The sequence below is a fragment of the Columba livia genome, chromosome 1, assembly GCF_036013475.1.
Source record: "Columba livia isolate bColLiv1 breed racing homer chromosome 1, bColLiv1.pat.W.v2, whole genome shotgun sequence".
NCBI lineage: Eukaryota > Metazoa > Chordata > Aves > Columbiformes > Columbidae > Columba > Columba livia.
In genome coordinates, this window is record NC_088602.1 from 63487821 (window position 1) to 63515210 (window position 27390).

General features: G+C 51.9%; 1 protein-coding gene and 1 long non-coding RNA gene across 2 annotated transcripts in view; both read left to right on the plus strand.

Moving 5' to 3' along the window:
* Window positions 1-2207: 2207 nt before the first annotated feature.
* The window catches only part of LOC110364607 (uncharacterized), a 32828-nt gene continuing 7645 nt past the window's right edge, over window positions 2208-27390 (plus strand). Inside the window, exon 1 of the long non-coding RNA XR_002423499.2 lies at window positions 2208-2886. This is a non-coding gene — a long non-coding RNA (uncharacterized LOC110364607). The remainder of the gene's footprint in view (window positions 2887-27390) is intronic.
* SOX1 (SRY-box transcription factor 1) lies at window positions 10549-13627 on the plus strand. Its single transcript, XM_065058772.1, has one exon. It carries the CDS (start codon window positions 11385-11387, stop codon window positions 12507-12509), a length of 1125 nt encoding a protein of 374 aa, XP_064914844.1. The 5' UTR covers window positions 10549-11384; the 3' UTR covers window positions 12510-13627.

The following is a 27390-nucleotide window of genomic DNA, read 5'->3' on the forward strand; positions in this document are numbered from 1 at the left end:
AATAAGCCTACTTTAAAAAACAAGCCCACACGGGAGATTGTCAGTATCTCTATTTTGTACACAGTTTACACACTGGCACCGCGTTTTAAAACCCTATATGTGGGTTAAAATTCAATTTTACAACCCCCATTTATACGAGATGTAGGTTTGACATCTGTTTGCCAGAGTGTTTTGCACTTAGCCTAACACCCACTATTAAATGACAAAATTGTGGCAGGCTGTCAAAGCCAGCTGACTGACAGCTGCTCTACTTTACAAAAAAGCCCCATTCAAATATTTGCAGGGTTTGAAGCTTTCTGTAACGCTGTCGCCATTCTCCCCGTTATTTAGCATGTAAAATATAAGTCAAAGTTTTAAAGCTGCTTTCCAGAATGTTGCCATTTTTCCATATAAAAAGAGCGAGTGGTGGTTGCTGGCGGGGATCCAGAGCCGAACGCATTGGATGGGTATTTCGCTGGGTCCCCGCGTTCCTCCTATCTGCACAAACCCGATAAAACTGTCATTTAGCAGCGTTTCTTAATATTGCAGCTAATTAGAGCCGGCGTGTTATTGAAGTGAGAGCAAAAATCCACTTAAAAGAGAGGGGAGGGAAAAAAAAGAAAGGGGGGGAGGGAGCTAAAATGTTTCCGCGCAGGCAGAGAAGCGCACCCGGGCACAGGGCAGAGACCCCCCAGGGAAACGGAGGGACTCCGGGAAAAGGACACCGAAGGCATCCTTGCTCCCCTGTGGGGGTGCCCCTTCCTACCCCCACCTCCGGGGTTCCCTCTAGATATTCGCCAACCCAGGGCAGGTCTGGAAGTACGTGCAAGGGACAGGGCTGAGGGAGGGCGAGCGCTGAGCCTTGGCCGAGGTCGGTCCCATTTCTAGCCCCACTGATGCGGATGGAACGTTTAATTCAGGTCGTTAATACACGCCCGTCCGTTGCCCTGTTCCCCCTCCAAGCGCGAATACGAGTCTGTAAAAGGCAACGATGTTTTAAGCTTAAAAGCCAACAGCTTTTTATTTAAGATGTCTAATGATTGTATGCGACTGAGCAACGCAAAATAGCTGGGAAGGTTAACTTCTGCATGCCAAGAAGTCTTTGCAGCAATTGTTGGGGTTTGTTTGAACCTTGGGTTCTTTCCGCAGCCTTTGCAAGACAAGCAGGGCTCTAGTTGTCAAGAGATCTGAGGTGTATGGGGGGAGGGGGCGAGTACTTGTTAATTTATTTTTTGAACGAGGTCTAGGTCCACCCCCCAATAAAAGAAGAAGGCACTCCGGCGACAGGAAGGCGACTGTCCCCAGTGTTCGTTCCAAGTGCTCTGGCCCCGGTCTCCCGGCAGGGTAAAGGCAGCCCCGATCCTCCTGGCCTCTCCCGCCGACCCCGGCAGCGGGCAACAACACCTCCTTCTGTCCCCCTCCTCCCTCCTTGCCCCACACCTCCCTCTTCCCGGCACACACGGACAGGCACACACCCTCACACAGCCAGAGCGGAACAGAAAACGGGTTACTCTCAGGTTTACCTGGAAATCTTTAGCTGATTTGTGTCCATTTTAATAACCTCTATCGACTGTCTTTCCTAGAGCAGTTGTCATGTTGATAGAAAGGGACTGGAAAAGAGTATTAAGGGGAGGGGGGAAATGCAGGAAGAAAACTAGCGGATCTGTCTAGGAAAGGGGAGGTTATCGCAGTGAGTGGCACAGGGCGGAGAAGGTGCGGACCCTCCGCAGCGATCTCAGGCGAAGGGGGAGGCTGATAAAGCCCGGCTCTATCCCGGGTAAAGCGATGGAAGGCAGGGAAAGAGCGGGGAGCGAGAGGGTGAAGAAGAGGGGGTCTGAGCCTCCCTGGGAATTCCAAGTTTATTGTCAACAAAGGAGGGTCTGGCCGGGCTCGGAGCCTCCGCGGTCCCGAGCTGCCGGGGAGCGGCAGGGAACGGCGGGGGGCAATGCAGCGGGGTCCCAGGGCGGCCGGGGTGGACGCGGTGACGGACGGGCGGAGGCGGGGGGAGCCCCGCGGTGATCACTGCCCCGCACAGGTGCGGAAAGCAGCACTTGTTGGGGAGGGAAACACACTCTTCCCTTCCCTGAGGCGTCTCCCCCGGAGAAAGGGGCAAGGGAGAGTGGCCCAGCAGGAACGGGGAGGGAGAAAGGCAGGGTTAGAGGAGAAAGTGCGTGTGAGAGAGGGAAAGGGGAAGAGAAAGAGGAGGAAGGCTCCGAGCTCCACCTCCCCGCTCGGCGCGGCGCTCCAGCTGCTCTCAAACCAACTGCTCAATTCTATTCACTGCCGCGACGGAACAAAAAAGTGGCTATTTATTAGAATACTTGTTTGGTATTGTTCGGTGCCACACAAAAGGCGTTTCATTATGTTGGGGTGGGGAGAAAAGCCCCTCTCCTCTTTTTTTTTTTCTTTTTTTTTCTTTTCTCTCCAGAGCGAAACAATAACTTGAAATTGTCTTTAGAGTCTTTTCTATCAATAATAAATTTCATTTTCTTCTCTCTCTCTCTCTCTCTCTGCCTCTCTCCCGTGCAGGGTGTGTGTGTGTGTGCGTGTGTGTATGTGAGGGGGGGGAAGAGAGAGAGAGAGAGAGAGAGAGAGAGGGAGAGAGAGGGAGAGAGCGCGGATGGTGAGTGTGCGTGTGTCGCCGGGCACTCGTGGCTCGGGCACAGCCGCCTGGGAGCTGCGGCTGGGCGAGGGGCGAGGAGGAGTGCTCGCTGGCCCCGCCGCCCTCGGCCGGGTCGCGCTGCCCTGCGCCTTCCCGGGCACGGTCGGAGGAAGGTGTGAGCTAGGCTAGAGGAGAGGGGAAAAAAAAAAAAAAAAAGAAAGAAAACAACACAAAAAAAAATAATAATAATAAGGCTGCCCCTTGAGCTGTTATGTTGGGAGGAGGCTGGAGCTGGAAGAGCAACTGTAAGTGTGCCTCTAACTTTTGAGGGGGTTTTCACCCTGTCTTGGGAAGGGAGGAGGGGAAGCCGGCGAGGGGAGGGCTTCCGAGTTACTTTTGCTGCGAGGAGGGAAGAACCGTTTGCAATCACTGGGTTATCGGCTGTGACACGGTTTGGGGCGGGGGGGGACACACACACACGACAGTGTTTTGGGCTGCCCTCCTCCGCCTTTCCGGGGAAGATGCTGCACTGGGTTTTCAGGCACGGGAGGGAAGCGGCGGCTGGGGCCGGGGGCTGCGGGCGGGCTTGGACGGGGAGGGGGCCGGGGCCTCGGTGACCGGCGCTGCCTCCCGAGCTCCCAGCACTCGCTCCGGTTACACGTTCAAAAATTAACATGTCGGTGCGCGGGTGCCATTTAGTGAAAGGTGTTTTGGGCAAAGAATCAGCTTCGCTGTGACTGACCGACGGGCTTGGCTGTTAATACTGCCAAAAAGGAGAAATCAATAGTCAGAGCAGCCCTCAGCTATTACAACTAATGCCTGCTTAATCTCTGCCCCTCGGAGCGAGCATTCACATGGGTTCTTAGAATTGCTAATGCGGCCGGGCTGAGCACGGCTCCATCTTCCCGGGGAACGGGGAATCCCCGGATCCGGTTCCCTGTGAAGGTGACAGCTGCCGGGACCTTTCGACGTGGAGGCTGTGCCCAGCCTCTCGAAGTGAAGTCCCGGCGAAAAGAAACTCCTGGGATGTAGGGCTACCTGGAGCGGTCCGACCCGGCGTCTTACCCTCCCTCCCCATCTCCAAGGTGGCTGTACAGTTTCCCCCTATTGCCATAAAGTACCGGGATGCTTAAAAGGTGAAATTGATTTTTCCTTTCTTATTTGACGGTGGTGTTTGGGGTCGATCAACAGGCAAGGCTGTGCATCTATTGATCAGGGAGGGGACGGGTTTTGGCTGAATCTCTTTTCAGAAACAGGTGTTTAAACATGATAGCGGCTCCAGTCAATTAACCCATTAAAAACCCGTTTTATCGCATTGATTCCCGCAGGCTGCCATAAAAGGTTGTGGTTTGAAAGCTTCTTTGTTAAAGGGGGGGGGTTGTATGTAGATGGATGGATGGGGGAGCGGGAGGATGCAAACTGTCCCCAAATATACAGTATCGAGCAGACGAGTAAAATGCCAAACTACCTCTTCTTGTTTGCGTTCCCATCAAGTCAGGCTGCCCAGGCATCTCGACGCGCCCCGTCTCAGCCCCAGCTGCTCCGGGGCCCGGCCCCTCGGAGGGCCAGAGAGGCCGCTGAGGGCTCCAGGGGCTGCGGGACCCTCTGCCCGCCCTGGGCCTGCCGGCTGCGCAGCCCCCCGTGACAAAAGTTTTCCCTCGGGAAAAGGGTCTCTTGTGGCTGGTGGGAGGGCGAGGGGGCAGGGAGACACCCGCGCGGGGAGGAGGGATCGGGGCGGGGTCGGGGCTGTCGCCCTGCACCGGCTGCACGCCGGGGCGGGCTGGGGGTGCAAGTAAAAGGTAGCCCTAGAAAAGTTACAAGTGCTGTTATTCCCTAAATAGGACAGTCTATGAACAGCCGGGGCGCCCAGCACTTTTTTCAGGTTTGCCCGTGATAGCGCTCTAAAATATTTATTTGCTAGAGGTGTCAGTAGCCGTGTTATTATCCCACCTTGCGGTGACTACCAGGGAACCCTTGTAAAGGTAATGTGAAGTATCAATCAGCGACCTGGTGAGAAACAGGTCTGTGAAAATCACCCCTTTTCCCAAAGGCAAATAATCACTGAAACTCGGCTCCGGCCAAATCGCCGTTATCTGCAGTTGGTGGGAATGAAACCGGGTTTTTCTCGTCGCCTCACTAGGGTTCCTTATTCTCCTTCCCATGACCAGAGTGTTGCACTGGATGGAGCAAGAGGGTCGTGTATGTCTCCTGGGTACCTTTAGTTTCCAGACTAGCGGTCTGACATTATTTAGATGTTTCTAGTTTTCCCCCTGTCTGCTGTTTTCTGAAGTAAGCGCTGGATGCAACCGAAAGGTTTGAAATCGTGTCAAAGTGATATTTTAATCTCATTGAAAAGTGTATTAAAGGAGAAGATGTAATTTGTGTGGGATGTTTCGATGAAAGGAGAGATTGGAGTGGATGATACTTTCGCTCTCCTGTGAACCTCATGTCATGTTTATATTGAAGCCTGTGTAGCTAATCTAATTTGCAATAACAGGATGGCCTGCAAGAAAGAAGCTTCTATATGATTTCATTTCTTTCTTTCCTCGTTTATTTTTTGCACAAATTCATTCTGACTTGCCCTGAATTATGCCTTCGCAATTTGGGGATAACTGACGAGGATGCAAACCAGAAATATTTCCTTTATTATGTTCTAAAACCTAATTCTCCATGCGATGCGCCACAGACATAAACAGCCAGACTGCCCTGCTGTAATTGGGATACCTCACTTCGGTTTGTGAAGTTATTTTTTCGTGACTGACGTTTCAGCAGCTCAGTTTTAAATATTAACTTCGTAATAACTCCCGTGTCATACCAGCCCCATGAGCACTCTATCTTCGCATTTCTGTTTTTTCCATTAAAAGATTAGCTTTATAAAACTGTACTTTCAAAATATTTTCCTTATAGTAGAATGTAAGTTGCTGGGTAGATGTTTATGTGTACAGGGGCTCTCGATAAACACATCTTTTAAAAAGTAAAAGCTCTGGTCATTCCTTTGCATGGAAAACCAAAATCCTAGAAAGTAACACAGTGCAAACCCTCATCTTCCGCGAGATGTTTTGCCTTCTGATTAGCGCATATTCTCGGTGTGTGCTTTAGTAATAATAATTTTAAAAAATCTGAACAGACTTGGAAATTACAACTTTTGTGTAATGTAAAAAGGTGTATTCAGCCTGTTAATTACAGGGGGTTGTGTCATTGGAATGTTATCAATGACCCGTTTAATTTTACTGTAATTACTGACAAAATAAGAGAAGGATAGTTCACAATACAGAATCTTCCTCTTTCAGAACAATATTGTGCTGGAAGTCGACCTAATAAGTAACATAAACAAACATTTTAGAAAATACTTCTGGCAAAACTGCGTTAGGACGCCATCCCGTAAATGCCACCGGAGGAAGGATCGGGCCCGTTTCAAGGCGTGGAGGCACTTGGTACATACTGCAAGGGTGAGCAGTGGGGGAGGAAATATTTTCTTAGGTGTGGGCTGACTGTCCCGCTGTCCCACCGTCCCACCGAGGTGTACCTCACCGCGCCTGCAGAGTGGGCCTCGGTGCTGGAAGGTGACACCCCCGACACGGCCGGCCCACCCGCCCGCCCGGACCCGCTGTCGCGTTGAGGCGCCTGCCGGCTGCAGCAGAGATCAAACGTGCGGGAGATCGATACTACTGCTTTTAGGCTCAACGAAAATATAAAGCCAATTCCCAAAGCCAGTAAATAAATCGAAAGAAAGGAAGGAAAACAAAAATGCTGGGATATACAAACTCTTCGGAAAGGGGCGATTTCTCGTTACTGGAGAAACGGGGCTGATGCAGAATTCCTTCAGAAAAATGGCTCCAGCCGCCCTTTTACCTGACACAATAAATAAATGAATGGAAGTACCTACACGGAGTAGTCGGATGCCCTCCGGCCGCTTTGATATTGTGCAGAGCAGCCTTCTCCCGAGCACACATCTGTGCTCCGTGTCGCGCCCCCTTCCCAGCGCCCGCTCCCCGCAGGGCGGGCGGCTCCCGACAGCCGAGCCCCGGCACCAGCCTCGCCGGCCCCGGGTGCGGATGGCACTTTCCTGTTCTCACTAGGACTTTAGAAACCTTTCGGCTCCGCCTCGTACCCACCCTCGGTGTTTCCCCGCCGTGCTCTTCCCGTCTTTGCCCCGGGGCACCCCGCCGAGTGGTATCAGCGCCGGTGGCCCGGGATGTTCCCTTCCCTGCGTGTTCCCAGCGCGGCCGTGGGCGATCCGTCGGCTGTGGGGGGACATACAGGGAAAACGGCCTGGGAGCCGGGCCGACTCTCCAAACCGCTCCGGGGAGCCGCAGCGGGGCCACCGTTCGTGTCGTGCTGTTGTCGCGACAGCCCGAGCTGGTCGGGAGCAGTGGCCGGGAGCGGGACGCGCCGAGGCGGCGGCAGGACAGCCCTTACCCTTATCACACTGCCCGTTGGTTGGCACCGCTCTCCGGGGCGAAGGGGACAAGGAATTTTAGCCCTTTACTCACTCCCCCTTTTCTTTCCCCCCCGTTTCCCTTTCATTCATAAACCTGGTGGCTATATACGCAGCTTGAATATTGACGTCTCTTCCCCCAACTGCTCCTCCGTTAACCCAATTACAGAATTCATCAAGAACTGTGTTGAATTATCTCTTTCCATACAGTATCAGCATTAGCCTAATTAAAAGCTATAATGTCTGATATAATGATTAAATCGTTAGCTCTGCTGTAGGGAAGCAATATTTTGTTTTCCCTTCAATTAGAAGCTGATTGAGGTTTTCAGAGCAGGTCAGCTGTGAAATTTGAATTATATGTGTGAGTACCGTTCACAGGGTGAGCCCCTACTCGAAAGCTCCAGAGATTCTCTAAACGTTTTTACCCAGCAAGCTGGGAAAAGACAACAAAACACACAGAGCGCCTGTATCTGATTTGGGACTGGGGCTGTAGGGTCCCCCGGAAGTCTTGTTAATGCTGGAAAAGAAAGCGAGACTTTATTCAGACGCCGTTTTTCCTCCATCCCATCCTGGCTGGGTAGCAGTTCTTGTTCAAAACCGTGATCCCTGTCAAGTCACCGAGGCAGGAAGGGACTTCCTCCCCATTTCCTGCCCTCCTGGTTGCTCGCTTTGGCCCAGGTAACGACTTCCCGAGAGCGCTTTGCATTTCGCGCTGACCACCGTGTTTTGCAGTAAAGGGCCAGAGGAGCTGCAAGCGATCGCCCCCTCCGCCCCCCATCGCGTTTCAGACGGGACTGGCGAGGGATCAACCAGCATCTCTCCATGGCATCTCCCCGGTGAGGGCTGGCGCTCGCCGGCCCCGGGGCGAGGGAGGCACGGCGGCAGCCAGCAGACGGCGATCGCCGCCTGCTCCGGGGTGCCCGGCTCGGCCCCCTGCCCCCTCCTCCCCTTTGGGGCCGAGCACAGAGGGGGCACGGCGGGCACAGAGCCGGCCGGGACTGCGACGGGACACCCCCGCCCCGAGGGGTCGCCCTCCCGCCGCGGCGGCGGTAGCGGGATAAGTGCGATCCGCCGGGGCGCGTCCCTCAGCACAGCCCGAACGCGGTAGACAGCGGTGGCCGGGGGAGGCACTCGTCACTCCATCTGGCCTGCCAGCCGGCCAAGCGAGTACCTGCCCCCTCCGTGGGCCCGGGAGGCGGCCAGGACTGCTGCCGGACCTTGAGCCCTCCCTGGTCCCGCTTCTAGTGCAGGATCTCCTCCCCGCGCTCCCCCTTACCTCCCTGCAGTCTTCACCAACGAACCCCCACCCCCCTGGCCTCCCGTATTCCCTGCACACGAGACTCCTGGCTGTTTGCAACTCCACTTTCCTCGGTAGAAGTCCAAGGACCTCTTATCTCTGGGCGCAGCTCCCTGCCTACACCAATCCAGCCCCCGCAGAGCACTCCTGGCACTCGCAAAAGTGCCTGACCTCCTTCCTGTTCCGGCACTTGGGATCTGCTCTACTTTTACCTCAGAAGAAAAACCCCACTCTGTTTCCCAAGTTGGCTTTTAAGCTCCCCTCCCCAGTCGATATACAACCCCTCGCCGTCGGGGATCGAGGTGCGCCTGGGGCAAAGGGGCTCATGTCAACAGCATTTTCTTGTCCCCGGCTCCCTGCCCGCCTTTAGCCACCCTCAAGGCGGTTTGGCTACTTTTAGGGAAGGGAAAGGAAGGGGCGCTCGGTATTTATTTGCAGGAGGAAGGGAGGAGGAGGAAGCCCCGCACCGAGAGAAAGCCCGGCAGGGGGGCAGCCCCCGGGGGTTGGGGGTGAGAGGCTGCCCCTCGCATCGAGGAAGGGAAGAGTAGGGTCAGCCTCGGCCGCGGTTTCCCTGCATGTGAGAGGCAGGAAAGTGGGGGCTGTATCCCCGATTTCTAGGGGTGAGCGTGTGTCCCATGGAGTCCGCCTGCTCGCAGGGTGCACGGGACTGGTTTGGAAAAGGTTGCCCCGCACCAATTCGTCCCATTTATTTGTCAGGAGGCCTTCGAGTACCTTTATATCAAATTTCAGGCAAACAAATACCACCGAGGTTTTTGGGTGGATAACGTGCTAGCCGTTTCATTTATTTCGTGTTTTTCACTCCTAATATCTTCGCTTGCCATCCAAGTGGAAACGTGTCTTTCTGCAGTAACCTTCTCTTCCCCTCCCCCCCCCCCCCCTTCCTACCCCAATCAATTATATTTTTAATACATCATTTAGCAATCACACCGGTCTTGCTTGTTTTGTCCCTGCAGATGTGGCAACTCATCAGCTCGGGAAAATATCAGCCAGAGCAGTGCAGGTCCAATACCACACCGCTTCCACTTCCTTCCTCCCCCACCTTTGCATCGTTAGGGCCAATTGGAAGTCCCCCCAAAAGCATTCCCACCACCCGAGAGAACAGCAACACTCCGACTGAGCTCAAAGTGCCCAGATAGCAGGCCGAGCCTTCAGCCGTGAGAAATTAGGAGAGGCACTTTATTCTCTTCGGCAAACCCAGATTATTGTGATGAGATCACTGTTTCGCTACGAGTCTTTGGGGAAAAAAAAAAGTCTAATGCTAGCCCAGCTCCTGAGTCTGGTGCTTTGTGCACGATGAGTGCTCCTCCTGCAGAAAACTTCTGGTGGTGATATCAGTAACTGGGGAACTACGGCGTGATTCTTCCCCTTGGAAGGCCACTAGGGTCGGGAAAATTAACACTCACGAACCGGGAGAGGAGCAGGGATGCCATGTGTCCCTTTCTCCACCTGGCAAAAGACGATGGGGGTGGCGGTTTGTTGTGTTTGGACGTTTGTGCGACTCACCGTCCGTTCCTTACAGGAAGTTAAAGATTACAGTGTGAATTTCAGCAGGGACCATATTCTCCTCTCTGTAAAATAACTGTAATCTATCTCACAGGACAGCCATGGCATAAGGGGAAGAGGGGGGAAAAGCCATACGCCTGTGCTTACTTTATACAAGTATAAAGTGTTTCTGTGTACCTTTATTAGTCTCAGATGCTTTTAACTGCCCTAAGACTAAGTGTGTAACGACTGCATGCAACACCCCCTTGCGCCCGGGTTTAGGTCTGGGAGCAGTTTTAAAGCTGGGGGGACCCGTCTGCCTCCGCTCGTCCAGCGAAAGCTCCAGAACGGGCGAAGTCCTGTGGAAAAGGCGTAGGTGCGGTAGCGACGAGGGCTGCCCGGCCCGGGCGAACACCCTGAGGTGCCCCAGCCCCCCCCACCCCGAACACCACTCTACGGCCGTCTAAGTTTCGGGCGGGCCCGGTGGGGACGGGGCATCCCGCGGTGCAAGGCCTCCCTCCAGCGATTGCCCAGCGGGGAGGGAGGGGGTGTCCGGGGCCGGGGCCGGGGGCGAGGTGGGGCGAGGTTCGCCGTGACCCCGCCGCCCGCCCCCCCCTTTTCCCCTCCCAGCCGCGGGGCTCGGCGCGCCCCGCCGGACGTCACTGCTCAGCGCGCGCCATGCAAATCGCCACCCCGCCGGCGCGCCCCCATTGGCCGCCGCCAGGCGATTTAAGGCGGGCCCGGCGCGCGCCCCGCATGGCTGCAACCGCCGCTCGACCGCGCGCCCGGCGGCTCCTCCTCTCCCGACCCGGCCCCGTCCCGTCCCGTCCCGTCCCGCCCGGGCCGCGGGAGGGAGACCACCGCCAGCAAATTACCGTGCCACCGCGCCCCGGCTGCCGGGCCCGGCCCTTGTTGTGGTTGGGTTCCTTTCCCCCACCCCCTCCCTCCCCCGATCCTCCTCCTCCCGCTTTTTTTTTTTTTTTTAGTTAACGTTTAAATACTTTTTTTTTTTTTTTCCTGCTTTTTGCGTGGCGGTGGGTTCTCCTCTCTCTTCTGCTCCGTTCACCTGCGATCAGCGGATGCAAGTCACACACGCTCCCTCCCTCCCTCCCTCCCTCTCTCTCTCCAAGTTAGCAAAGAACAAAAAAAAAATAGCTCCGTTAAGGATAAGAGCGGGAGCGGAGGGGTGTGCGCGCCTCTGCCGGGGAGCGCCGGAGAGCGGAGGACACCGCCGACGGCTCCGCACACTCCTCCCTCCTCGCCAAGTCAAGCAGCAAGTTTGCCGTGCACCTGTTTGAGCAGCTCGAATCCCCGTCGCCGCCGAGCCCCGAAAGTGATTTGCAAAAGGGAGAAAGTTTTTCTCCGGCGGGGTGGCCGATCGCTCTCCTCACGGTTTTCGTCTCCTCCTGCTTCTTTTTTTTTTTTTTTTTTTTTTTCTTCTGCACGACGGTCGCTACCTTCATACAAACGGGTTTTGCCTCGCTCGCTCCCCATCCTCCCGGGCTCCTCTATGTTTGATTCTTTTTTCACGCCTGGCGCCGGTGGAAAATAAAAAAGCTACTTGAATGTACAGCATGATGATGGAGACGGACTTGCACTCCCCCGGCGGAGCCCAGGCCCCCACGAACCTCTCGGGGCAGACCGGAGCGGGAGGTGGTGGCGGCGGCGGCGGCGGCGGCGGCGGGGGGAACAAAGCGAACCAGGACCGGGTCAAGAGACCCATGAACGCCTTCATGGTGTGGTCGCGGGGCCAGAGGCGGAAGATGGCCCAGGAGAACCCCAAAATGCACAACTCGGAGATCAGCAAGCGCCTGGGGGCCGAGTGGAAAGTCATGTCGGAGGCCGAGAAGAGACCGTTCATCGACGAGGCGAAGCGGCTGCGGGCGCTGCACATGAAGGAGCACCCGGATTATAAATACCGGCCTCGGCGGAAGACCAAGACCCTGCTGAAGAAGGACAAGTACTCGCTGGCCGGGGGGCTGCTGAGCGCCGGCTCGGCCGGTGGAGGCCCGGCCGGCGTCGGCGTGGGCATGGGCGTCGGCGTCAGCCCTGGTGGTGTCGGGCAGCGGCTGGAGAGCCCCGGCGGCACGGCCAGCGGCGGCTACGCGCACATGAACGGCTGGGCCAACGGCGCCTACCCGGGCTCGGTGGCGGCGGCGGCAGCAGCGGCGGCGATGATGCAGGAGGCGCAGCTCGCCTACAGCCAGCACCCGGGCAGCGGGGGGCACCCGCACCACCCGCACCCCCACCACCCGCACCACCCGCACAACCCGCAGCCCATGCACCGCTACGACATGGGCGCCCTGCAGTACAGCCCCATCTCCAACTCACAGGGCTACATGAGCGCCTCGCCCTCGGGCTACGGCGCCCTGCCCTACGGCTCCCAGCCCCACCAGAACTCGGCGGCGGCGGCGGCGGCAGCGGCGGCGGCGGCGGCCGCCTCCTCGGGGGCGCTGGGCGCCCTGGGTTCGCTGGTGAAGTCGGAGCCCAGCGTGAGCCCCCCCGTCACCTCGCACTCGCGGGCCCCGTGCCCCGGGGACCTGCGGGAGATGATCAGCATGTACTTACCGGCCGGGGAAGGCGGGGATCCGGCGGCCGCTGCCGCCCAGAGCCGGCTCCACTCCCTGCCCCAGCACTACCAGAGCGCCAGCACGGGGGTGAACGGCACCGTCCCCTTGACGCATATCTGAGCCCCCGCCGGCCGCCAGCACAGGCGCCGGGAGCGGTGGAGGCGGGCGCGGGCACCGGTACAGGCTCCGCCACCGACTCTGGCTACGGCCCCGGGCAGCCCCGCAGGACTGCGCGCCCGCCGCCGCCACCGCACGCTCAGCCCCGGCCGCCCGCCCGCGCCCCGGCCCCGCGCCGCTCCCGCGTCCCCCTGTCTTATTTTTGCCTTTTGCTTCCCTTCCATCCCGCCCTCCCCCGCCTCTCTCTTTTTTTTTCTTTCTTCCTTTTTGTACAGAAATGTTTTGATGTTCTTGTAATAATAATAATAAATAATAATAATAACGAGAGAGAAAAAAGGTAACGATTGCTTTACTTACCTTTTTTTTTAGAAGGACTAGTTTATGAAACTAGTTTTAGACTGAACTTCCGTGTTTTATCGAGACTTTTTGTACAGTATTTATCATTGTCCCAAGAGACATAGAGCGTTTATTTGCAAAGGAGGAGAGAGAAAGAGAAAGGGAAAAAATAAAAGAAAAAAGAAAATAACACGACGGCGAAAAGACAGAAAATATCAATAATAACCACACAAAGTTGTAGGCGATGCCAACTTTTATACCGCGCGGAACCGCTACAATTTCAGTCACGGATCGCTTCTTGAGAAGGCGTTTTATTGCCCAATTAACTCGAAGTTGATGGGGAAACAGTTCTCATTTATTACTTATGTACTAAGGCAAATCCAAAACACTTAAGAGTTTTGTTTGTTTGTTTTTGTAGATGTTCTTGCTTTTTCTTTGTTTGGGGGTGTTTTTTGTTATTTTTTGTTTATTTATAAAACTTTTTTTTTTTCTTTTGGAGGCTTCAATGGCTTGGGGTTTTGTTTTGGTTGGTTGGTTTGGTTTGTTTTTTTTTCTGGGTTTTGTAAAACTTTATTGTATCGGAATATTTTTTGTTTGTTTTTCTCTTGAATTTTGTTTTCTTTTGTACCTTTTCTTGTAAATGCATTGTGAAATAATTTTTATTTAGGCGCTATGAGGGAATTCAGATTGTGTATATAGTTTACTAAAAAGTCTTTCTGCTAAAAAGAAAACCTAAGGATGCATTCAATTTTGAGTTAAATAAATTTTAAAGCAGAAAAAGTAAACTGTTTTTTTTTTTTAATTAAAAGAAAAAACCTAACGGAAGAACATAGTAGTGTTTATCATGGTATACCTGGAAATACAGCAGGTAAACCTAGAATATGGGGACGGAGTTTAAAACAGGAGCGGCAAACAGAATAACGTGCAATTCTGCAGTGAATGTCGATGTCTCCTAATCCGTGTAAATCAGGGGAGATGAAAGTAGATTTATCTTAATAACTCGTTCCGTATTGCGAGGGAAGGCGACTTATTGAATTACTCTTCCTAGCCGTGAACGGTCATTCTGTGTATTTTATGGCCGGGACGACGGTCCGGACCTTGCCCAAGGCCATAACTTTCCCCCCGGGGGGAGGTCGGGCGCTGCGGCCGCACTGCCCGCCCCTGCCCCCCGCTCGGCCGGGAGTCCCCGCCGGCCCGGGGGGAACCGACCTCCCCGGGGGGACGCGAAGGGTCTGGCTAGCGCGCCGCTTTCCCTCTAATTAACGCCATGAAAAGCGAAAGCGCTTCGGTTTGAGAGGCCCGAAAAGAAAAGCGACCTCTAAACCCCAAGCCCGAGAAGCAGCCCCATTCCTGCCGAGCCTCCCGGGGGGCGAGCGGGGAGCGGCTGGATCACACACTCCCACCCCACGCAAACTGGGGCTCCAGTTCCAGCGACTGGGGCGAAAGCTGTCGAGCAAAATGATACGTGTCTGTTCAGTGAGGAATGTCGTCCAACGCTTTGAAATGTAATTTATTTTTTTTTTTCTCCTAGCTCTTGATCACTACCTTTCGATATGCTGGAATTAAAAGTTTGCTGTAAACTTCGTCTGATAGTAATAACAGCATTAAGCGTTGCATTTAAATATCTGTAGCAAATAAATTTTGAAATTGGTCATAACTGCTTGACAAAAGAAAAAAACAAAAAACTTTTAACTTCCAGCGCAGCGCAGCGACTGTCTGTCGCAGTAGGCTGCAGGGTTTTTGAACCATTTTTCAGCGCTGGCGAACGAGAACTTCATCAATCCAGGAGCGGGGCAATGTTAGTTGGTCAATGAGGAGCAGTTTCTGTGCATGTTAGAGACTGCACTTTACCTATGATACTGACACGCTAATTGCCATATATAATTCTTCGTAGACCTTTCGATAATTTTGTTTAAATCACTAATTCTTTAAAGTGAACGCAAAATTTTAATGGAAACTGTCTATTGATTTCAAATCAGGTAATAAAATTCCGCCCCCCCCCCCTTTTTTTTTTTTTTTTTCCCATTTGTGTCTTCATTAAAACGAGGTGTGTGCAGATTCTGCAAGTCAGCAGGCTCGTTTTGGAAATCAGCATACAAATAACGCACACAGACAGCAAGAACCTGTGAGAACACTTTTGTAGCGCTGGTTACCTCCAGCCAAGCACGGTCCTATATGTAATTTAAAATATTAATAGGCGTAGCGTTAAATATGCAAGATAAGATGAGTACCTGTTGAACCGTTTCTTGAAATGCCTTATCCATCATGTGTATACATACTCATACATATCTACACACACTATAGATAGCATCATGACCGAAGAGAAGTGCATATGTGTGTGTATGTGTACGTGTGCACTTGCAGACGCATATACATCTGATGCAACCTTGTTACGTGCCTTTTCTTTAAGGGTCATAGCTATTGAAAATCACATTTTCTAACAATGCGGAAGAGAAAAATCACGGCGAGACGATCTTGAATCGCTGAACACGACTGATGAACAGGTGGATTGGGACGGTTAAGAAAGACAAGCAAATAAACATCTGCGCGCATCCAAACAACAGAAATACTACGGAAAGCCTTAATACTGAAATATCACGGCTCTAAATGAGCTCCTTTTAACGAGTCTTCCCGCCTCCCCTCACAATTTAGAGACTCAATGGCGTGGTGCCTGGAATAATAGGAATACCTGCACTTTCAACACAAGGGGATTAAACAGACCCAATCTCGGCTATATTCAAATAAGCTTCGAATATTCTCAGCCCGCCTTTCAAAGAAATACAATCCTTCCTGTGAATGACAAAAAAAAATCCTACCAAAACCCAACACACCAAACACCATAAGGATAGAATTTTATGCTGTTCGTAGTTTACTGGTTTGGCGGTTCAGTTTAACTTGAGTTAAACTTTACGTTTAGCTATACAAACAAAGTTAAAATAACTTTGCTAGGCACACTATTTGGGCTTAGATACAGAAAAAATAATACAGTCTTCGGGCTTTTTGCTGTGCGGGTTATATGCAAGAGAATAATTGAATATGCAAAACTAAGAATAGGTTTAAACGATTTATGGTTTAAGTACGTTACATCTAAAATTGTATGAAATGTTCCTCCTATAGCATGATTGACAGAGCTATTAAAATCACCTATCTGGATGAATTACAAAAAAAAAAAGGTGCTAACTCCTGTTCAGTAAAGGAAGGAAAATCCAGGGCGAAGGGGAGCGAGGCAGAGGTGCCCTCTCTGCAGAATTAGGTTGCGTGTAGAGTGGGCGTCTTGGGGTCATGCCCCCGCGGTCCGGATCGTAGCCCCCCCTCCACCCCGGTCTCCGCACTGCCGGCGGCTCCCTCTTGTCCCGAGAGGGGGGCGACAGCAGACGTGCCAGGAGGACAGGAGGCAGTGAGATAACAAGTTTCATCTGCTCCAAACTTCGAGCCAAAATGCAAACAGGGCCTGAACTCCACAGCTCTTTTCCCAACTAATCTTCCCAATTTTTTTCTCCCCTTCTTTTTTTTTTTTTTTATTTTTATTTCCCCACCTCCTTCTTTTCTTTTTTTTTTTTTTTTCCACGCGTGGCTCGCTGAGCCCGTAGGAGTGGCGCTGGGCCCTGGGGAAAAGCCTTTCCCTCCATCTCCACTCCCCCGCGCCATCAACCGGAGTCACACCGCAGAAAGCCCGGGGGCGCAGGGGGGTGGTGTCGATGGAACGACGGAGCCGGGGATATGGGGACGCACATGGAATTGTCCATGAAGATAAAGGAAGGCTGTAGAAATTGGCGCAGGAGGCTTTGGAGACGCAGCCACAACGCGCTCGGGGGACCATAGGGGGCCAAGAAACCCCCCGAGGTGACCCTTGGCAGGGCGGGAGGTCTCCCTCCCAGCTGCACCACATGCAGGCAGCATCAGGCCAGAGGCACCTGAACGCCTGACGCTGTTACAGCTTTTTGCAACCATGCGTAAACAGCCACGGAAGAAAAAGCAAAATAAAAATTATAACCACGCGGAATACCACCCCACACCGTGGAAAACAAAACCGAACATCTAATCTGAGCATTTCTGTAGAGTAAAAAGCAGCTAAAACACTCGAGTTGGCAGCTGCCCGTGGGTACGACACGTTAGCTGAAGAGGATGTGCTCCTGGGCCGGACGCCGACCTTCTTCTGCGCCTCGCGATGCCCCCGACTTTATCGGGGACTCACCCGACCCCCAGCGACCCTTTTCTGCCCGCTCCCTCCGGCAGGGTCCAGCTCTCCCCTTCCCTCCCACGCTCAGCAACACGTGGGGGAGCGCCTGGAAGGGGCAGCCTCGTGGAGGCGGGCTGCGTCCGAGAGAGTGTGTGTGTCTGTCTGTGTGTCCGTGTGTCCATGTGAGTGTGCCGGAGGCTGATCTTGCGGGAAGGCCCCTCCTCGCTAAGCAAGACCCCCGGGGCCGCGGAGCAGTGAGCCTGCGGGGGTGTTGTTCGCGGGGTGTCCGTGGGTCTCTGCGAACTGCAGCCCCACGAAGCGAGGTACCCCTGGCCCCGTCGGAGGGGCTCCAGATGAATGATGCAAGAGGAAGAGGGGGATGAAAGGGGAGAAGGGGGAAGAGAGAGGGAGGGAGGGAGCGGGGTGGGGGGAAGGAGGAGGGGGACCCGTGTTTGGAGAGCGAGGGATTAGCGAGGAGAGTCCTGACCCCGAGATGAACGGCCAGTCAAGCCCGTTTACAATCACCCAGCGGAACACCGACGGCTCCTGCTGCAAGCCAGTGGCCGGCAGGGCAGCCAGAGAAACCAGAGCCCCCCGCAGAGCAGGTGGCTGGTGCGGGAGGCCCCGGCCCGGCTCGGGGGAGAAGGGAGACGCCACAGCTTTTAGGGGCGGGGGGGGGGGTGCATGGGAAAAGAGGTCTCAAGGGGAGAGCAGGGGGCTGAGGCTGATGGTGGTGGGGAGGATGATGCGGTTGTGCTCTATCTCCCGCCCGCAGCCTTTTGGCCCCTCACGGAGGAGCAGGGAGGAAAGGAAAGCGGGGCGGGGAGGTGTGGGGGTGTGTGAATGCAGCCGTGAGAGGCGGGGGAGCAGGGCCGAGATATCTGGGAAAAACAAGCGCGCTGCTGTCAGCCGAGAAGGGCCGTTCTTAAACTCCACACGGGACCCACCCGGCCTGGGCCGTGGGGCTGCCGGCGACACCAAAGCCCGGCTCCAGTCATGCGTTTAGCGGCGGGCGGCGCGCAGGCCGCCCTCCCGGACCGCAGGCCATCTGCTGCACGGCTACCAGGGGCGGGGGGTGGGAGCGGAGCCGCCCCCGACGGGCCGCCGAGCGGGGTCGGCAGCGGCGGGTGGGCTTCTCGTCCGCCGCTCCGAGCCCCGCGGGGCATCGGCGCCGCTGCTCCGCGCTGCCGCTCACACCCCACGCACACAGACACTACACGGTGGGGGGAGGAGACATACAGCAACTTTTATTTTTTATGGAAGGAGGAAACAAGTAGTCCCTTCACCTCGCAGTGTTTTGACCCTTCATCTTCCAGAAAACACAGCACCCCGCAAAGCGAGGGTGCTCGGTGGCTCGGTGCTATCCCACCACCATCCTCGAGCACTTGTGTGCACGTCGTCCGAGCTAACGGGGAGCTAAAGCAGAGGGCCCTGGCCTAAGTCGGAGACACGTCCCCGAAAAGTGCCGAGGGGAGCCCCTGGCACCTGCTGCCATGCGTGGCCCACCTCCGTCTCCTCAGCGCCACGAAAACCCACGCAGCTCAGGGGAGAGTGGGCGCCCGCGGCCGGCAGGCAGGGACCGGGAGGTATATGTATTAAGCGAGTGTCCGTGGGTTCGTGCTGAGGTTAGGGGTGTGGGTGGGCGCTGCTTCCCTGGAGGGAAACTGAGGTCTGAAACAAGTGGTGTCACACGGCTGAGGGGGAGAGGAGATGGGTAGCAAAGTTTGGCTGAAAAGTCACTTCTGGCGAGGTAATGTGAGAGAGAGGCAGAGGGAACGAAACAGAAAACGTGGCCGGACACGGAGGGGAGGAATGGCGTGAAGTGGGCCGGTTGCAGCGAGTGCCTTCGAGGGAGCGGTGGGAGCCCACCACCCCATGCCTGGGCGGCGGGAGGGAAAGCAGAGATTATGCATGCGGGGCGGTCATGGCCTGCCTGCCTGCCTGCCTGCTGGCTCCGGCCCCGCTGCGCCTCTGCTGACTAATGTCAGTAAGAGCCGTCGGACAGGGGCGGCCCCGAAAAGGAGGGTGGCTGGCGAAGGAGCCGAGGCCCCGGGCACCGGCTGTGCAGGTACAGATGTAACGGGAGGCTTTCCTAAGCAAAGAGTCCACTTTGACATGCAGCGAGTCATTCTGCTCTTGGGGGAAACTTTGCGAAAGTCAAGTTTAGCCAACTCAATTTTGGAGACCCTCAAAGAGCTTTGCTGTAACAGCAGCACGGTGTATAGGGCCCACTCTTCCGCTGTATCCCCGAGATGGTAAGAGGTGCTAGCAGAAGACCTGGAAGTCCTTTCTAGCCTTTATGCCTATGCTAAAATCGGGATACTCCTGTCGATGCCCGTGTAGGATATGCCACAAGTCAACAGGAGTTGGTTGAACTGAGTTTCGCCTCTGTATGTGCCCTCAAAAAAGTCTGGAGATACCAAAGGGAAAGGACCTGAGAAAACCCCAGTCTTTTAAACTGCCCAGATCTGGTGTGAAGTAAGGAACAGCTGCCCAGGGAAAGAGGGCTGGTCCCTGGCTTTGGGGTTGAAGCTGTGGGGCCTTGTGACAAAGAAGCTCCTGCATCCTATTTACAAAGCCTCGGGGTGCCCCTGTGCAGTTTCATGCCTATCTTTCCTGAACGGTGTAATTCCCTGAAGGGAGGAGCCTTCAGAAAGGTCTTGTTTCAAGAAAGTCATTCAAGTGGTTTAGCATGGCCTGTCAGGATGGGTTTGGGGGTAATATGCTTCATGCTCGGTAAAATCCCATTGTCCACGCTTTCAGCCTGGGCACCTCTCTGTGATTCGGAGAAGACGTGTGCCACGGTTAACTGCGGCTCTCAGATAGAGAGACTATCCTACATAAACCTTAAAAAAAAAAAAAAGGGGGACAATGAAACCGAGGAGAAGCAGAAGAGCATCTGGCGGTGGTCAAACAATTGGGCAAGGGCTAGTGGGTGAGCTGAGCTCTGAGGACTGGGAAAACGCGGCTTCAGCCTGGGGCAGACCAGTGTGGGCTGAGGAAGTGCAGCCGACACGGGGGGAAGGACAGGAGTCTGCAAAGTGCATTTAGGAAAATAATAGCTTTCACCGGGAGGAGGTGAGATACAGTTTACCAAGGCGTAAAACTCTCCATAGCAACTAGGAACTAGGGGTGAACAAAGGCACCATACATTTTGGGCAGTAAAATTCATCCACGGAAGGACGAAGGGGACAGGGATGAACTTTGATTTCCTACCAATGCAGAAAAATTGTTTAGGAAGATTTTATTGCTAAAATGTTGGACAGTGGATAGTTTAATCGCAATCAGGTTAGCAGAATGAAGTAACAGCTTCTGCAGGTTTGGACCTGCAACCGCAAGGAACCCAAGGCGGGAGGAGAGAAATAAAACTCCAGGCACGGGAATTCAAAACACAATTTCGACCCGGTGAGGAAAGCTGGGGGCTCTGAAACCATCCACGGTGACTTGGAGTTGCATACACCCCAACCATGGTCTCCCCTTCTGCCTTACACACACATTAATACCTTTAAAGTTTGGAAAAATCTTGAAACATCACTTGATCAATTGATCGGGTTAGCTTTCCAAGTCACCTTTCATTTTACCTATACGTAGCAGAAGGCAGAAAGGGGCATTGCTTTCCTTTAGGGTTTGTTTGGGGTATTTTCATTATCTGTTACTTCGTGCATTATCAGTCCTACATTCCTCTAAATCGCTTTTCAGCCACAGGGCAGGTGAGAGCTGCGTGTTTCCTCCCTCGATGTTAGAACGTAAAAAATAATGCGAAAAACAAGACGCTTGTACAATCGAAGTCACTGTGAACTCGTTTATTTCCTTCCTTGAAGGACAGTGAAAGAGAAAAGAAAACTAGGTGGGAAACGTCTTTTAAAATACACAGCTGTAAGGGAAATGAAGCCTGCACGTTTCAGGAGGGAGAGGTCTGGAGGAGAACTGTGAATCTCAGATTGCAGAAAATAGCTAAGGAAGAATAACTTCCGAAAAAAAAAAAAAAAAGAAATTAAAAAATCAAACCGCACAAAACAACACGAGGAGCCGAAGAATGGAAGCGCGCAGTTTAGTCTAACAAACCTCTCAGCGGTGTGCCTTGAACAGCCGTAAGGGTGAAGAGGAAGGGATTCAGACATGCGGTGCGTTTTCCAAACGGGAACTTTCCATGCTCTGGTGTCACATCATTTACTCACGTGTCTTGCGGAACGGCCGAACCAACGAAGAAACGAGAGCGGAACATGCGTTTCTCACCCTCAAAAGCACTTCGTCTGTTCATGTTCCTCTCAGTTTATAACTTTCTCGCAAGGCTGAGGAAGTTTTTGCTAACCCTCCATCCCAAAGTTCCACTTAGCAGACCATGTTTTGGGTCATGGCTTAGTGTGAAATAGTCTCCTAATCGTTTTCTTGTGACTAGGCATCTGTAGGGAAAAACGATGCATTATTTTCCCGAATACAGCAACACCTTTTAGGCTTCGCAAACCAAACTTCGCTGGTTAAGTGGGACAATCTCATCGTGATACGCGTGTCACAGATCCAGCCATTGAAGACAAGGAAAGCAATGACATGGCGTTATTTCAAAGGACACTCTTGGAAAATCAAATGAGCTATTTGGAACAATTTGGTAGGAACTTGCTATTTAGTTGTAGTATTTAGTATATAGTTCCAGGTAGGTAAATTATATGTGTTCATGAGCCTCAGACACCTTTTAAATGATTCATAATGCCTAATTCACGCGTTTATGTATTCACGGTTACGACAGATGTATTTATCATGTATCTTAGACTAGTATTAAACGATAGATGAAAGAAGAAGATACTACAGTTGAAAGGTAAACTTATTTTCATGAGAAGATACAAGCTCAGAGTCCCTTGTTCAAAGCACAGTCTCTGCTCCTCAGAATATTCTTGGTGACTTCCAGCAAAAGCTAATTTAAAAAAAAAAAAAAAAAAGGCGTTCATCTTTAACAAAAATCTGTCAGACTGTGGATGGCAACACCTCCTTAAATATATGTCGTGGCGTCATTCACTTGGGAAAGTCCTATCATGATTTTCTGATTTTTGCTGGTGAATGCAAACCTCTCTCCATATATTGTTGCGCATCAGAATCAGATACGGGAGACCTGAAGCATCTTGTCATACCTTTTAGTTTTAATATGACATGTCCATTTCCTACGAGGTACAGGACTCTCTTCACACGCGAAAACTGAATGATTGGAAATACGGAGGCAGAAATTCGGAGCTAAAATTCACAAGGGATCAGGTTTGGCTTTCGTGGTATGAGACATAAAGATAAAAAAATTAAAGAAAGGGCAGAAAAAAGAATTACAGAAGCTACGTTCCTGTTCTGTAAAACAGCTGTACAACACCTGGAATGGAATCCTTTCTCTTGTCAGATATCATACGGTAAGCACAGCCGCAAAACTCTTGAAGGGGAAACTTCGGTGTTCCCTCTGCCAATGCGCACACCGCGCTTAGCACCCGGATTAGAGGGATTTCTAGTGTCTCTCTGGGGATGACAAACGAAACTGTGAAATGTTACTTTAAAAAACTGGTCGGATTTGCTGCGGAAAACTGCCTTTTTCCTACGGACAGGAATTAAACCTCTTTTGCATGAAAAGGAGGGGAAAAGGCAACTGGGGAGGCGGCTCAGGGTCAGCCGTGCCTCCTGCCAAAGGGGCTGCTGACAAAGTGGGTCAGGCATTGCCGTCCGCTACTTTGAAAATCAACCTAACTAGTGGCCAAACGTGGTTTAATGAAGCCCAGGACCCGGTTATCCTATGTACCTTCCCACCTCCGCACCTTCCTGCCAGGGCCAAATATCTTCTTACACAAATCGGTGAGGACGGCCCCTTCGCTCCCCGCCGTGGCACTGCCACCCGGGGACAGCTGCCGCATGCCCGTGGGTCTTTGGCAGAGCAGATTCAGGTCTCCCCCATCTCACATGGAGGGGGGGCAGACGGTGGCACCGTGCGTGCGGGCGGGGAGCTCCACGTCCCCGGGGAGCAGCTCCGGGGTCAGGCTACCGCGTCGCAGGGGAGATAACAACCTCTGGTCCCTGGAGAGGGGACACAGGACAGAGACATGTCCCGGACCGAGGCCATGGAACCGGCGGCAGCCAGACTGCCAGGGCCTGCACGCTGCACCTCCGTCCTAGGACTGGAGGGTCTGGCCCCTAGCTGATTTTAGTGAAGGCCAGATCCACCCTCGGGTTTCCCTGACCGGGGAGCCCAGAGGTGGCTCATGAGCAGACACCGACTGCGCCTGGCAGCCCTAGATCCAGCTGTGCCCCAGAGGCTGTCGTGATCCATAGACTTCGTCTTTATTGCCCTTTATTTCAGTCCACCCATGAACGAATGGCAACTTGCATGACCTAAGTTGCACCCGGTCTGCTTGTCTATCTTCTGTCTCCTACGATGTATTTTGTGAGGTCATTTTGGGTGAAGTCCGCTAATTCTGGAAATTTGAAAAAGCACGACCGCTTCTAGAAATTCTTTTTTTTTTTTTTTTTTTTTTTTTTTAGGAAACCTGCGAAAATGTTAAGCTTGAGACTGCAGTATTCTTCCCCATGCACAAAACACGAAATACGAACCAATTTAAAAGGTATACCTCAGAGGAGGAGAGAAATAAATCCAGAGTCATTCTGCACTAAAACAAAAGGCCGTGAAATTTTTTCGTCTTAAAAGACTAGTCACTGAGTAAATATCTTTCCACATACCAAATGACAGATATTTTGAAGAGTTTTCCTAAATGGAAATATACACGCCTCTAAGATGTATGTTTTCAGCTTCAGCAGCGTTCTGTGTTTTGCTGAGTATCTTCGTGCCACCAACACAGGAAAATACAGCCAGAGAGGCAAAGAGTGTTGACATACAATATAATAGTTAGTGACTTTCTCAAAGAACAGGTTATCTTCACCTGACAGGAAGATGTTAATAGAAAATTGCAGTAAGAATTTTGGTGCTATACAGAATACTTTCTGAACTTCTAAACAAACAAACTAACCAAATATCGTTCTCATTTTGGAAACTTTACAGTACAATTACTGCAGTCTACTCAGATCACTCCACTGACCCTCAACCATACTACACAGATATTGCCAAACTGAATTCCCTCATTATTTCTCAAAGCCAACACTTGTTAAAAGGAGAATGCAGCATCCCTAATTTAAACGTTAGCTTTACGGGGAAAAAAAAAAAAAAAGGCGAAAAGAGAAAGCAAGACAAAATGGGGAAAAGCTATCTTTTAAAGTGAAAGAAATATGAGAAGCCTATAGGAAAATGGTGTAAAGCTGACTAGACTAGTGTTGTTTCTTGTCCAACCTAGAAGTCTTCTGCAGGTTATTTTTCTCTAGTACAAATGTAATTTAATAGCCGAGATGGATATTGTTTCACTTTCAGCTATCTGCTCTATACTCCGGTCTCATTCTGCACTAGATGATTACCTTACTCTCCTATATGCACAATTTAAAGGGAATTACCTATTACTTCAATTATTTGTTTCTTATCAACTGATGTTACACTACAAGGATTTGCATTGAAAGGACACAAAGAAAGAGCAAGTCATGGCACATTGCCAAATAAAAGAGTAATGTTCTGGTGAATTTAGCCTAAATAATTTACTGCTATATAAAAGTGGAAAAGTGGAAGGTGAACCCTTTGACCAATAAATCTCTTCTGCATGTGAAACCCTTATCTTGTCCCCTCCAATATATTCCACACTAGGAAGCCATCATCATTGGCTCTGGTTTGTTATTTGTAAACCTTGATCTTCTGCACTCGGTGTCCTAAATATGGATAATTAGCATCAGTTTATCACGCCTCTGCATATTTTCTCTTCTCTCCAAACATGCATGCTTCTATTGGCTGCCATTCTGTCACAGAAGATTATGGAGACAGATTGCAGAGAATGAATGTGCTAAACGAGATTAGGAAGGAATAGAAATAGCAACTTGGCCAATAAATTCCTCGTGAGAGCCTTATCATACAATTACACGTTGACTTGTTTCACACTCTCCCAGCCTCTTAATCCAACGCCCCCACCAAGAATAAAATTTCACTAATTTCTGAATTACTGCATATCCTCATGACTTGTCACTGAGAATGGTTGGAAGAAGCAACACGGTCGAAAATAGCACATCAAACTTCCAAAAAGAAAATAAACTTTACAGGCAGAAAGAGATGGGGCTTTAAACCATTTGTGGATTTGTGGCCACACGTAGAAGTTCTTGTGCGGCCGCAGTTTCAAGGGCCAAGACTTCAACATGAGACGTTTTGATCTACGCTTTTGCTCCGTAATTCTTTACACTGTGTGTAACGTTATCTTTTAGGAGGACTTGGGGATCAGAGTGCGATGCACTGATGCTGGTAAACTATCTTGCGCCATCGTTTGCTGTGCCATCAGCTGTCACCGCTGAGCCCGTGCAGACTCGTCGGACAGCAATGGCGGAAACACCTACTGCCGTCATCGACTTCTTGAACATTCCTGAATATGCATTAATTGAGAAGACACCATCAGAATGACAGCAGAGCGAGACAAAATCGTTCTGAGCTTACAAGAAACATCTACCAACTGTGTGGAATTGGTTCTGTCCATTCTGCCGAGCCTTTTTCAGTGTGGGCATGAAGAAAACCTTACTTCCATGACATAATTAAAAGGCATGGGAAAACTCTTCAGGAGACATAATCTCTGGAAATGCTGGAAATTTCCATTTCCCCCCCTACACTAGCCCAGGAGAAAGACTTGCAAAACATATTAATGTTGTTTTCATTACTTCAGATACGCGTAGAAGAAGAAGGACATAAATGGAACAAAAAGTCCCAATATCTGAAGAGAAAGCCTTGCTCAGTTAATCTTTACTTACAGATTTGGTGCCACCGTGCACTTGTTTCGCAATTTTAGCAGATTTAAGGGTATTTTACAGCTTTTATTTCCGTGAAAGCGCTGCTTTAGAAAGCAAAGTGTTTGTATAATTCGAGTAATTGTTTCCCCTAATAAAAGTGAATCTTCAACCACATACAGACCTTCAGAACCCGGATGAAAAGTATGACAAAGTCGTGCTAAGTATTCCAGAGTTGCTTAGCGCCACGCTTGCCAGTGCAACCAGACGCTGGGAAAGCCTTAACGTAACGGTGAATCGGTACATGTCGCAAGTGTTACGGGTGCTCAAAATAAGGGGATTCCCTCAAGTGGGGACCTTCCGTGCACGTTTTTGCCCGGGCTGGAAGCCATCCAGGATGCAGCGGAACATCCCCGCGTTCCCCAGCTCGGAGGGAGCGAGGCGGCCGCGACCTTCGGGTATGACAAATCCATCCTGCGAGTATCATAGAGCACGAAGCGCCCTGCGAAAAATTCACGTTTCGCCCCTTCGAGTTATATTAAGCATAAAATGGATTTCTTAGTAGTGGTGGTGTAGTTGTTGATTTTTGTTTTTAACCTTTAGCCTACCCGTTGCTTTTCTCATACTCTCCCTTGGAGTTTTGCTTGGTAGTCGATCACTTCCGGGTGGTAAACCAGACGGCAGATGAGGGTCACCTTCATCCCAAGTCTTAAAACCACAACGTCGCAGGAAAGATTGAGGTGATATAAGCGTGACCTTGTGGGACAGCAAGACAGCCCCGCTACCTGTTTGCTGCCACAAGAGCCTTTGCGGTCACATAAAAATAAAAATTAATACCGTTTCCTTCTTCCTTTTCTTGTTAAATACGTAGGCATGCATGCATATTCATATGTATGTACATCTATATGTATACACACACATATATATATGTACACACACAACTCTTGATTGAATTGGTTAGCTGCATCAGGGAAAGAGGCCTTTGCCATTAATCTGGGAACAAACCGCTAACCTCGGTGACTGGTATTTTAGCTTTTCTTTTCTCGCTTCTCTCAGTGCGGGGAGAGCAGTAAAGCTTGTGTGGACTGATTGTGAGGGGCTCTGCTGGAATTTGGCAGGCCAGGGGCTTGGAGAGAAGCCCCATGCTGACTCCTATTCAGCGGGCCAGTTTTCTGCGAGCTTTGGAAGTTTCACTCAGCCGTGCACTCAATGGCTTCACAAAGCTGATTACAAGCTTCAGCGCATTCCTGAAGGAGCCAAAAGCGACGCAGGTGCAAACGAGCCGAGGGAGCCCCTTATCCCGGTGACAGAATGGGACAAGCTGGGAAAGGCTTGGACCACACAAATCCAGGGCTCACCAGGCAGCAGCAAGCCTGCCTTGGGAACCGGGGATCATTATCCGCTCTATTCAGCGGGGACCCAGCGGCAGCAGCGGCACGTCTCGCGGCTGGGGACGGCTCCCGGGACTCTGTGTCCCGGGTGGGAGTAGCGCCCGTTCACCTGCCATCCCCTCCCTCCGCGGCTGCCTCATGCGTTCACCTGAGGTGC